This window comes from Corticium candelabrum, chromosome 18 (genome assembly GCF_963422355.1).
Source record: "Corticium candelabrum chromosome 18, ooCorCand1.1, whole genome shotgun sequence".
In the NCBI taxonomy this organism is placed as follows: domain Eukaryota; kingdom Metazoa; phylum Porifera; class Homoscleromorpha; order Homosclerophorida; family Plakinidae; genus Corticium; species Corticium candelabrum.
Window position 1 is genome coordinate 157,501 of NC_085102.1, and position 13,435 is coordinate 170,935.

A 13,435-nucleotide genomic window follows, 5' to 3' on the forward strand; every position below is an offset into this window, starting at 1 on the left:
TTTTGTTATTACATTTAATTGTCAGATATTTTGCAGAACAGTTACATGTATGGAATAGACAGAGATCCGGTTGCTATTGGTATTGCCAGTCAGATGGCTGAGAGTCAAGAGTATAAGAACAGACTGTTTCCAGTGATTGGAAGGTTTAGTAATATGCAGCCACTGTTGAAATCAGCAGATGTTGGGTATAAGCCATTTGTTAATGGGTTGGGTAATGGGTATGTTGATTTTATGTGTGGATACCTGATGTGGACAATCGGATACATGACAGGCAAATAGACATTTTGGTATAGACAAAACAGACAAACAGACAGATAAACATGCAGACAGACAGCCAAACAATCTACAAACATGCACACACACACACACACACACACACACACACACACAAGCAGAATGCAGACTGTCAGATAGACAAACACACAGATACATGCAAAAATGTATAGACAAATATGGAAAGCAAAGTCGAAACGGGACACAAAGACAGATATGTGTACAGACAGGCATGCAGAAGGGCAGGCAGACATGTAAAATACAGACAGGTTCAGTGACACACTTCGACAGACAACATGCAGCACATGCCCATTTATACGGCATTTTGTTGACAAAATACAATCTCTGCCTCTACCTTGCAAGTTACTTATGTAGATGCATATGAACTAAACATATGCTGCTTGTGTTAACAGTTTGATGATCCAAGTCGTGGATTTTCTCAGTCAAGCTGGACCTTTAGACATGAGGATGGACCGCGGTGCACCATTTTGTCAAGCTAACACAGCAGCAGATATTGTCAATCAGGCCACTGTCGATGACCTCTCACTAATACTAATGCAGGTTTAACCATGGAATTGTTCTGTTTATTTAAACGGTGGATGATTTGTTTGTGAAGTTTGAAGAGGAAAGAAAGGCAAAAGTGATTGCTAGAGAAATCAACAAATTGCGACAGAAACAAGCCATAACACAAACTGATCAGTTGGCTTGTATTGTAAAAGAATCAGTTGGTAGAAAATATGCTCACACAAGAAGGTGATTTAGAGAGAGATCGAGAACAGAGATTTACTAAACTATTAGTGAGCAGACAAGCTGGCAGCCAAACAGCGGCAGACAGACAGACAGACAGACAGATAAGTAGATAAAGGGATTGAAAGTGAAATAAGTTATTATATGTGCAGAGGTGGCTCAACCCACAATTAGACAGACAGGCATGACTAAAGCAGGTCATACATTTTGAAATTGTTGCACAATTTATAATAATTGAATTCCACATTTAGATAATTAATTAAATGTTTGCAAACTGTGAGCTGAATTTATGAAAGATTGTGCAAAAGATGTGACCTGACAAGAAATGTGCGGTAATGCAGCTCAGTCAACTATTTTGCAATGGAGATGAATCCGTCCAGGCTTGAGTCAATAAATGTCACATTGACCTGCTGACCAAATGTACTTGTTTCAATATCAATGTAATAGTGTGTGTCTTTATTTCACGCTAAAGGATTGCAAGCATAGAATTTGCCTAATGGCTTCGATTTTGCACTATTGAACAAACTTATCATGGTAATATTCATCTGTACCTAAAGCCAAGGTATTAAATATTGGTATCCAGCCTTTCATCTGTACTTCAAGTGACTTTCTTTCCATGTGTGCAGCTACTAGCAGCTACTAATATATATAGTAGTAGGTGCAGTTGAGTTTGCCTAACCACAACATCTGGTAAAGAGTGCAACCTACAAATTAATTAAATATGAGATTCAGAAATTTGATCAGATTTTGTTGTGAATTGGCTGCTTCAGGCAATTTCTGTCTACTGCTTGCAGTGCGGCCTTTCTGAGTCAATGTGCTCAATGTAGCATACAGTTTTACTATACTAGCATGCAGTTTTGCATTACCAGCATGCAGTTTTGCATTTATTGTATAATGATTTTAAAAATTATATTTATTATAGAACTAATTTAAATTTATTGAAAATTGCAATTTTTAATTAATTAAAATATTTATAAAATAGTAATGGCTTGATTAATTACAACGATACAAAATTTTGAAATTCAAACAACTAAGACTGAATTAAGTAGTTTTGTGTAATGGACATTCATTTATATAATAGTAAGATTCTTTCATTTGTGTAGAGACAAATTAGCTCGGCCTGCACATCCTGCCACAAAGACATTTCAAGCGTTTCGAATATATGTCAACAATGAAGTAAATCTCTCAGCACGAATACTTGCAGTTCATTAATTAATTAAGTAATATAACGTGTACTCTGTATTACTCTATATTGTTACATGTCACATTTCAATCGAGTGCTCATTTGAATTTTAAGCTCTTTGAGTTGCAACAAGGGCTGAACGCAGCAAGTGTGATGCTTAGACAGGGCGGACTGCTTGCTCGTAACTGCAGATTGGTATCAATATCTTAGATCAAATTTGCATTTTGATTGTGTTATAGTCATATCTTTCCATTCATTAGAAGACAGAATAGTTAAACGGTTCCTGCAAGGAGATCCAGGTGGGATTTTATTAGGATAACAATTAAACAACATATTGTTATACCGTTTATCATAATGTGATAAGGTTTGCAACAAAGAATTAAACTAGATGTAGTAACTTAGAAGCAATAACATGTAAAGCCTTGATAAAGTGACTCAAGTATAACATCTGAGTATATTAGTCTTGTTGTGTTGGATAAAATAACTTATTCAATGGTCACATGATGTGTTACCAGTCACGAGAGCGTATTTAGATGGTGTATCTGATATAGGGCGTGGCAAGTGGGCAATGAGTTCCAGCTAATATCATACTCTCACTTATACATGTGTACACATCATGTGATTATGGTATAATACTTATCATATGATAAGTGTGCTATGTCTTTTACCACTCAGAGGGGTTATAGCCCTCGGGTGAAACCCCTGCCCCTCTATAGTAGCATGCTGGTCATGTGATTACCAATACTTATGTTCCCGATGTGATGGGGTTTGCCTCTCTGTTTGCACATTATACTTAATTCTTATTGAAAAACTAAGAGTTTACTCTTTGACCACAGCTGTCTATAATGTTACTTGAAGGATAAGCATACGAAATCAAGTTAAAGCCAAATGTAACTCAACAACCGTTGGGCAGTACATGATTGATGATGCATATATAATAATGCATGCATTAGTTCTTCATGAATCTGTCTTTTACTGAACGTTTGTAATTTTCTTAATTTTGGTACAACACAGTAGAATCTTTGTATTACAATATTTCATCTGTTGCCAAGTGAGGAGTCTTAGACTATCACTAGGGAAAACTACTTACACCAATGGTTAAATGTGGAAGTGTGTTCAGATTTTCTTGTATGGAATTTTTGTGTTCAGATTTGTATACAAAAAGATCAAGTCAGTATTATAAACTGCTGAGAGGTAATGTGCCATGCAGATTTAAAGGAGAGTTCTGAAATGGCAAAACAGCCACTATTTCGTCTTCTTAACAGAAAAGTTGGTTGGCATGCAAAACATTAAGGCAAAACTGCATGGTCATGTGCTATACCTTTTATGAATGGTATGTCTCACTCTGCCTGTCTCTGTCTTTCTGTCTGCCTGTTTGTGTGTTGATTATATTCTAATTATATATAGTACCTGGTGGCATGAGTAAATTTGCACCATAATAGTTTTAGTAGGCATGAGGACTGCGCTGTATATTGGAAAATACAGCATTCTGTTTGTTGTCTATCTTACTGTTGATTTGTGTTTCTGTTTGTCTGATCTTTGTATCAGCAAGTACATACTTATTTACATGTCTTTGTCATGGGGTTTATTAAGAGGTCGTCTTGTTGATATGTAATTATCTATGTTATCTTTGACTGTTACGTTGTTCTTCAGGTGATCGTTCCTTCTCTTGAAGAAATCCACCTCAATCCTCAGTCTCGTTCAGCTCATCTTCGTATAGCAAAAAATCGACAACACATCATATGTGTGTCACAGGCAGCACAACACACACTGTACAGGAATGAGAAATGTATCAAACTAAACCCAGTAACGTCCATTGAAACTTGCAATAACAAATCTAATACGTCACCACGTTAATATCAATTGTTTCTTGAAGTTTAATGGTCTTGTGTTGGAGATACGTGAGCATGGCAAAATTGTTATTGTGTAATCAAAATATGATTAGTTGTGTATTTACATTTAGTGCACTACATATAAGCATGTAATTACGTTGGCTGTGTTTACCATGCAATTTGATTTCTTGTACTCTGAAAACTCATAAGGTTTGATGATGAAGTTCATGATCTTAATCACAGTGGGGCAACTTTTTGGTTAGATCTGAACAGCTGCAAAGCTGCTTGGAGGCAAGAATTATATTCGGCTTTTCCGAAATGGCAAAGCTGACTACTCAAGGTTTGATTATGTAAACGTCAAATATGTATGCTACCTCATCAAAAGGTAACTTATATTCATACTGAATAATGCATCAGAAAGCATCATTGCAAACATGGTTAATGCAAGCAATTGCCTCCTTCCTTCAAATGGAAGACTCAGTGTTGAAAGGCTATGTCCATGGACATCAATGATAAGACCTTACCAGGATAATAATAATGCTCCTGACCTTACTAATTTAAATCCCTACTCGCAGTCGTGTTATTGGCAATACATGCTGACAACTTGATATAGCAAAACAATCAACAAATTCAAGCTTGTAAAAAGTGACAAGACTACATTCTATAGATACTGCAAGACACATGTATGGTAATAAACATTCCAACAACTGAATGGTTACGTCATACATGTTCTTGCATGCATAGTTGTATAAGAACTAATGCATCATCAGTAAATAGACCTTGACAATGACATTATGGCTACCACTAACAACAAACAGGTAAACACTACATAGTCAATTAAGTTCCCTAATTCATGTACTGTGCAAGCCATCGAAATCCTAAAAACAGAACTTTCGAGCATTCTAAATACAGAACTATCAGTGTCGCTCACCTTCACCATAGCCTTCTCGCTTCAACACTGAGCACATAAACAATTCAATTGGTCTACCATGAAGTTCCCCTCGAGGAATATTGCCCTACAACGACAGCACAAAACACCATAATACTCATCGCACTAGTCCTCACAAAAGGATCAAATCAACTTCAATCTAAAATTATTAAATTAGAAATGAAGAAGCACTAAAGTGCAAACCCTCGGCTGCTATGTAACTTGAATGTAGTTAGTCAGAGCCAATGAAGAGCATGAGAAGGGGACTGGACTCATTGAGTGGCGAGATACACTGTAAAATGTATTGCAATGAATTTTCTTACTCATTAACCCTAGGCGGATATGCTAGGGTTAATGTAGTCGTTTTACTGGAAATGCCAACGACTTGACGGAAACGACCATGTAAACAACTCTGAAAGGCATAGCGTGCATTCATTGTTATTGCTCATGTAATCTCAACATATCGTTGTTGCAGCTTGTCCACAATAGTAGGCGAAGTCATGCAGGACGTTCCAATCTTGATTACTGACTTTTGAGTAGGGTGAACCTGCGACAAAACGACGCAAGTCAGTTAGGCACCAAACTAATTTACTGTTTGATGATAAATATGACTGCCTGTTCTTTCTCAGCCACTTGTATAAACAAATGTTGGGATGCTTATGTTTTAGTGACGTGCACATGGTAGTTTGTGCATGCTTGCCAGGCAAGTAGGTGCTTGCCAGTACATGTGCAGCAACTGTTTGGTGGTGTTGCGATTGGAGTATGTACCTGTGCCTTTTTGTCAAGACTAAAATCAGTCGTTCGGTGTTCTAGAAAGACACGCATAGGTAAGCTTCGTGCTTTACAGTGTGCTTGGAAGCTGAGGTCATGTAAAAAAAATTGATCACATCGAACAGTCGCTGCATGATGCGACATTGGCACCAGGGTTCTAGCCAGGATTTTGGAAGGTGTAATGGTACGTGCGTAGCACATAAGCCTGATATGTGGGCATGGCATGTAGTGTCTGTGAAAGACAAATTTCCGCTGGTTTGAGAAGTGGTTTAGGATACCTTTTGTAAACTGTTTGCTTGTGCTGCATAGTGTACTAACTGAAACTCAACCTCTACAAATCACACTTGCAAACTGACAGTAGGGTATGGATTACAAAAAAGGGTTTCTCATTACTATTACTAGGCAACAAATCCAATTACAATACTATAGGTATGCAATTAGAGACTCATGATTGACAAGTCTCCACCTTCTCCCTCATTATCACACTCTATAAACATTCCACAGGTATGAATAGAGACACTCTCTATGCCAAGCCAGTATGTTGAAGGCACTGCAGGCAGGTCTGAAGGTGTAGCAGCCCGCTACGCCTTAGCATGCCTGGCTAGAACCCTGGGCACTGCTATATACTTATGAGCCTTTTTAGGACATAAGTATTTTATTGTTTTATGCAAGTTGACCAACATATCCTTTTATAACTACAATTTTTTAAAAATGAAAATAGAAATATATGTAGGAATTATATAAAAGTAACAGAAACAAGATCTATAGATAATATGAACCAAAGCCAGACAGCATTACTGTATCCTTCCAACCCACTAAATGTAAAATGTAGGGAATGTGGAGGTTGGAAGGATTCACTAATGATGTCTGACTTTGGTTCATATTATCTATAGATCTTGTTTCCATTACTTTTTATGCAATTCCTACATCTACTTCTCTTTTCAGAGAAAGGTTCTTAAAATTCTAGTTTGGTAACATTTTAGAAGTGCAAAAGTACAACCTACTCCATTAAACAAAGATTCTATACCCTAACAAAAATACACATTTCCCAAATCATACTTGATATACATGACAGTAGGACACCACTTATCCGACAGGCATGGGACCAAAAGGACGTCGGATAACTGAAAACGTTGGATAACTGACGCATTTTGAAACGACTGCAGAATACTTAAAGAAGCTCAACATCTAATTGTACATGTAACAACTAATACAGTACAACTTCTTTGACTAGAGAGAACACTAATGGCAACTGTCAAGACTTAAAGTAACCACTAATCTTAGTCTGGATCAATGCTTTCGCTCTTCTTGCTGTAGTACAGTTGCTGTAGTACTGTACGCACAGGAATCGTATATCCTAGTGTGCACACAGCCTCGCAGTTCAGACAAGCCATGCACTGTCAGATAATCCGTGCTGTCGAATAATTGAGTGTCGGATAAGTGGTGTCCTACTGTATATTGGTGTGAATTAGTCGTTATATTTCAGTTGCAATAATACCATAATTCACTCCTCAAACATGTCATCCCCATTGACTGAAGGTATAAACACTTGCTGTGCATAAGATTCAGCATTAGTCAAAGCCAAAGATTTTCACATACGGAATATGTGTTGCAAATGTTGGGTTTTTGTATAAATTGGTATGTGTACATAATACTTGTCATTTTTGCTCCTGTGTGCAACATAGATCGCAAAAATATTACAGACTAGGCCTGATAATTGCAAACATGATCGAATTACACAATTCTGGTGATACACTCTTTCATGAATGTTTCCCCGTAGATGATTGGTGCTTTGTCCATTGTTTCTGGTTGCCATGGACAATCAATTGCAAATACTGCTCAATGATTGGTCCAAACTGTGTAATAGCATTAATGGCAGTCATTGGATCAAATCTGCTTGAAAGACACATTAATTTTTCAACATTCCTTTCTGGTTATTCACCAAAAGAATAGAGTTCGGGTAATTCTAAAGCATTTTCCCAAGTTTCACAGCAATACATAAGGGGCCATCAGTATTTATTGACAGTTTACAAAAACTGAAAACTTTTCATTTTTACCCAAACCCCTTACCCCACCCTGAAAACAAAATGGTTGATGTCCGCACTTTCAATCTGTGTGATGTCACCTATTTAAAATCTTAAAGACGATATGTACCTAGATACTGAGGTTGCTGTACAATGTCCGTCCCTAATAAATTAGCACAATGCGTCCATCGTCTAGAGGCCCATCGTCTGCCACAACATTTCCACCATCTTCTCATACGTGTGTCTTGTGTATATGGCAGACCGAGCAACAGTGCCTTCTCTTCTGAGAAGAGACAGTTACCGCTTTACCGCCATCTTACAAAGAAGACCCATACATGTCAAAGACTCGTTTGTGGTCAATTATCGAGCGTTTCTTCAACCGGTCATTGTACACTCTACTGTTCGTTCAGGAGTACTTCCAAAGCACCTGTCAAAGTTGTCCATAATGCCATTTCCACATCCAGTTTAAAGAGCGAAACGGCCATTTACCCCACCCCAAACAAAAGTTTTGGGTTTTTGTACAATTTCTTTAAATACGGATGGCCCCTAACATACAAAAAGAGATACCCGTGAAGAAAAAGAAAGAAGAACAAAATTGGAGCATGGGCCTCTGAGGTTAGCAACTGTTTTCTACGTTGTTAGATGATTAGTGACTAAAACAAAATTAGGATATACTTAAGTACGAACGTAAAAGAAGGACTCAAAAGTGGTGGACTGCTTCGTGAGAAGCTTACTCTAACGATGCTCAATTGACTTCCGGTTGGTCTGTCAGTATGTTGTTATGTTTGTACCTATGTTTGTAAAAGTGCATCATGCTCAGGGATTTGTTGAGCCAATCAGCAGTCTTTTGGGACGTGAAAATAGGTGACATAACAATCTCCCGTACTATGACAGAAAAGCTGCGATGTCATAGCCATAGCAACAAATTTAATAAGGTCAAACTATCATCAAGTGACAAGCGCAGAGTAAAGTTCAGGTAATAGTTGTACACGTCTGTGATTGTCTTACAGAAGAATCACAAAACAAACAAATTCATCGTTCTTCAAACTGTAAAAGTAGGACTGATGAAAAATCAATGTTGTCTTGCACAAAGATTCGTATGAAACGCTGATGCTGCATGCATGAATACACCTTCAACTGACTTGCTCCTGGATCCGGTCACTACATGTGATTGTCGATTCACAACCTATTACGATCACAAGGCTTCGATATCGCTAAACGAGTTGATATCATTGGGCCGTTCCCATGCAGCTAAGAGATGTACCAGACTATCAATCTCTAGCTATGATGAATTAATTAATGAAACAAAAGATGATAGCAATTAATTAACGAAAGCATGTTAATCGCATCCTCCACAATAGTTAACTTCAAGTGATGCAAGAGCAATACATAATTGAGAAATAACATGAAGAACAAGCCTGCTCCGTGCAAGGGTCATACAGCTGTGCTGAATTTGAAGTACCAGATAGTGTGGTGACGTTGATGATATTTAATTAATTATGTTTACCCAAAAATTAGTAAATTTGCATTGATATTCATAATAAATAAATTAATCAATTTTATATTTGTTACAGAATCATTTCATAAATAATAAAATAATAATTAAACAGACACACTCACATGCACACACACACACACACACACACGCACACACAAACACACACACCAGTGTTCTAGCCAGGATTTTTTGTCAACCGTCGATATGACGTTATTAAATATAATGGCGTCATCAAATGTTTGATGTTGACATATTTGGTAGTGACATCATAAAATTACTTTATCTGTTCCCTACTTGTATTAGAGTCAGATGCATCTATATTAGTAGTAGTAGATATCGTACGTCCCATAGATGAGACAAAATACGAGACATAAACTACAATTTTAAAAAAGAAGTGCGGTTTGCTGTAACAAAATGTCAGAAGACTCTATGTAAGTCTTCAGTGAAGTCACTGCATGATTGGTAGACTATTCAGTATAACTGCCACTCAGATCTTGTTGAAAACCTCATTGAACATAACCTTGTTAAACAACACAGACAGACAGACAAACAATACAGTATATTATTACAATGACAAGTTGATTTAAAACTGGAATTATATGAGCTGACCTAAAAGAGTAAAGGGTAAAGGGTGTACAAAATATGAGATTGAAGACAAACAATAATTAGTAGAACACCTGCTGCAACCACAGTCTCATTAGCACTTATTGTGTGTGTGAAAGGTCAACAAATTCACCTCAAACACCAACAAGAAGACCATGCATGCACTCCCTACAATTACCAGATGTCTGACATGAGAATATGTATTGTTCTGTAGCAACTTTGAGACCCTCAAGACCACTAATGTGTTTAGATCCATGATCCCACACTATGCATGCTAAACCTTTCTAATTCTGTTCCCAACTGTCAATAAATGCGGTTTCCCCACTCCACACATCACTTCCCTCTCCCAGCCCTCGTTTTAACGGTACTGACAGTACTGGCGAGAACACTGCACACACACACACACACACACACACACACACACACACACACACACACACACACACACACACACACACACACACACACACACACTCGTAGCTCTGAAGTGAGTAGAAGACAGCTTCATTTACTAGTAAGCAATGTACAAACATTCCATTTCATTAATTTTTAGAAATTTTAGTCTTCATTTACTCTTTTATCTAGGTGTGCAAAATGATGACCACGCCCATAATGCCCCATAACTGGGGCAATCCCTACATACAGGGTACTACCATCCTACCCTGTGGTGACAATAGCAACTACAACAGGCCTGTGTGCATGCTTTAAAGACATTCAGTGATCCTGGTTGAACTTCATCAATTATAGTTACTCAGCTGCTAAACCAAAATAAACACTCTAACACCAAAGAAATGAACTACCACACCCACAATACAATGTATCCAACTACTTTTTATTTTGTGAAATAATTAGACACAAACGGTTTCATGGCACGCGAGTAAAGGCACGTTACTAACCAAATATGGTTACTACCAAAGTATTCGGAACTGGAAAGGGGTCACTTTCTTGGCGCCTAGGGTTTAGCACTTTACTGTTGCATTTCTATTTAGCAGCAGTAGACATGTTTCCTAAACAATCCGCAACCATCTTCTATGCCAGTTTTGACAATGAATGATTACACATCAGAAACACATACTAAACTGATCTACATACTATTCGAAACAACAAATGTGTGTCAATGTACCTGAACTATACTTTCACTAAGTTTGGCATTGGTCCGATGCCATTCAAGCACGTTTTGCCTGTATTCATTACCGATCGCTCTGTTTCATGTAGCAGACACTGCCTACTAAATCCAGTCACGTATTTTGTATTTCAATCAGCCCTACTATCACACACATGCACAACACAATTCGACATATCCCACTACTATGTCTTGTAACTTTGGGTTAGGTCCATGACACAATAATGACTCAGTGGGCAAAAACCGTTGCCGAGGATGTAACCAACATACGGTTGCAATGCAGATGAGAAAGCAGCCAAATGACATTGTGCACAATTTAAAATAACGTCATATGTTTGTTACGTCATAGCAGAATCCTGTGACATATAGTTTTGTTATATATTTGGTCACGTGTTACGCAGTAGACTGAGTGAGTCATTGAGTCGGTCGGTCATATGTCACGTGACCGGCCTGCACTACCGGACCCTAGCATTTCACTTCTCAGGTAATGAAATGATAAGTGCACAATTAGTCTACAAAACAAGTCTGAAAATTGGCTCAGAAAAAGAGAGTTACATTGTAACTTGCTTCCAACAAGCTGAGACTAAAATATGTTTAACTTGACCTAATTGCAACTACAAATGCAGTTGTTGGCCTTCCATCAAGTGTGGAGGAGACCCGTAGCAAAACGATCTTTCCGCCTCGTTCTACAATGAGGCATTACTATATCAACCGTTAGAGAGTTAGCTATTTCCTCTTTGTAATTGACGTATTTCGGTAGATAAACTGTGTCATGCGCTTTGCAAGGCATTATTCAATCAAGCACGGTTTCTATTACAGTGATATATACATCTAGAATAAAAATACTAGCGTGCGTTAGATCAATCAGTCATCGCTGAACACTCTTCCGTGATGGAGCAGGCCATAATTACTGTAGGCTCTTCTTGTAGTAGGAAGGTGCCAAGACATGACTTTGACTGGAGCAAGTGTCTCTGTCACATTTTGGAGCAACAGAGCGGTGACTTGACAGCGTTTAGTCAGACTAGTTGGTCTACCCTAGTGAATGCAGCTGAAATTCGTCGTGACGATGTTTGGGATTTTCTATGATCAGCTCAGATGAGTACACGTTGTTACCAAACATATACGCACAAGAAGATCCTTCAACGAATTCAAGATACTCTGGCTGCTTGAACTCATGATACTTCCACCAAAAGTGATGACGAATGGACCTAAAGTGACGGTAGTTTCTGTTTCAGAATCATTAAGTAGGGTGACAAGAAGCATGGTGATCAAAATGGATGTCACTGCTTGTCTATTTGAAACGCCAGAACAAGGTACGGAAGAGAAAGAAAAGCAAACGACTCCCTTCCTGCATGACCTTTAAGGCAGAAGAAGCAATTCAAGAGGTAGCAATGGCACGAAACGACGAGACAATGTTGATGGAGATACAAGGTGGACCAGATGCGATTGCTGCAGAAGTTCTGTATCACCGTTCTTGCTATGCTGCGTACACAGACCAAAGAACCATACAAAAATTATTGGAGTAAGGTGTTTCAGAAGAGAATGTGTTTGGATCAGAGAGTAGTCCGTATCAGCTTACCTTTCAGCAACTAGCAGCAGAAATTCAACAAGCAATTGTTGACAATGCTGAGTCTGCTGCAGCAATAAGAATGAGTGATCTAAGGGTGCGTTCGAATACTAGTTCCAGTTCTAAAACCGGAACTGCCAGAACTGTTGAAACTCGTGCTAGCAAATGAATGCTTAGAACTGTCAGCAAGTTGAGCATGCGCAAAGGCTCATACTTCCAGTAAGCGTCAATACGAAATGGAGTGGCGTTTCTACTCCACTCGTAGTCTGTTCGAACATCAGCAGTGCTTTCGCTTTCAGTTTTTAGGAGCTGCTCGCCAAGAAAGTCACTGTAATCAGTTCCAAATGTCGTTTCTTCTGGTGTTTGCCAAGCCGATGGTCACCACAAGTGTTCATTAGAACCAACAAGAGCTCCACAACGGCCTCAGCATCTGTACCCGCCATCACTTCTGTAACCTCCGGAAATTTTTGCATTTAGGGCGTGACAGTTCCTATAATTCCAGCTCGCTAAGCAGAACTGCTAGAACTGTCAGAACTACCAATCAAACGCTATAGAACTTTGCTCCCCCACCAATTCCAGTTCTAGAACTAGTATTCGAATACACCCTAAGAAGCTGGTATGTGGTTCACCTTCAAAGTGAACGTATAGATGCACCTAATTATCATGCTGAACATCTAAAGTGAGGCTTCAGCAATCATTCCAAGATAAAATCCGTTTTATCAGGAGATCAGTGACAGAACCAGAAATTGTTATTTCTGCCGATGTTCCTACTGATGTTCTCCTGCATGCTGCATGTTCAGGCTTTCAGATAGATAACCTCAGTCAATACAGTACTGATGATACTACAGTCAATGAGTCTTTGAGTCAGCCCCCACATCATCAAACC

The 13,435-nt window shown here is 38.4% G+C and overlaps 1 protein-coding gene and 1 long non-coding RNA gene across 8 annotated transcripts in view; one reads left to right on the plus strand and one right to left on the minus strand.

Moving 5' to 3' along the window:
- The window catches only part of LOC134193906 (12S rRNA N4-methylcytidine methyltransferase-like), a 4,700-nt gene extending 676 nt beyond the window's left edge, over window positions 1-4,024 (plus strand). The window contains exons 3-10 of one of the 7 annotated variants that reach the window (XR_009972122.1): window positions 37-185; window positions 687-834; window positions 890-1,026; window positions 2,124-2,196; window positions 2,318-2,384; window positions 2,443-2,502; window positions 3,353-3,536; window positions 3,857-3,991. Coding sequence is in view for 6 of the 7 variants with exons in the window: in XM_062662765.1 (XP_062518749.1) it covers window positions 37-185; window positions 687-834; window positions 890-1,026; window positions 2,124-2,196; window positions 2,318-2,384; window positions 2,443-2,502; window positions 3,353-3,432 (714 nt within the window). In the remaining variant the exon portion in view is untranslated. Of the gene's footprint in view, window positions 1-36; window positions 186-686; window positions 835-889; window positions 1,027-2,123; window positions 2,197-2,317; window positions 2,385-2,442; window positions 2,503-3,352; window positions 3,537-3,856 lie in introns of those variants that run through there. The other 6 variants (XM_062662766.1, XM_062662765.1, XM_062662767.1 and 3 more) reach the window with 6 other exon arrangements.
- A 621-nt stretch (window positions 4,025-4,645) lies between these two features.
- Window positions 4,646-6,452, minus strand: LOC134193908 (uncharacterized). Its single transcript, XR_009972123.1, has 2 exons — window positions 4,967-6,452; window positions 4,646-4,913 (listed from the first exon to the last, which is right to left on the minus strand). It is a non-coding gene; the product is annotated as an uncharacterized LOC134193908 (long non-coding RNA).
- Between the last annotated feature and the right edge of the window lie 6,983 nt (window positions 6,453-13,435).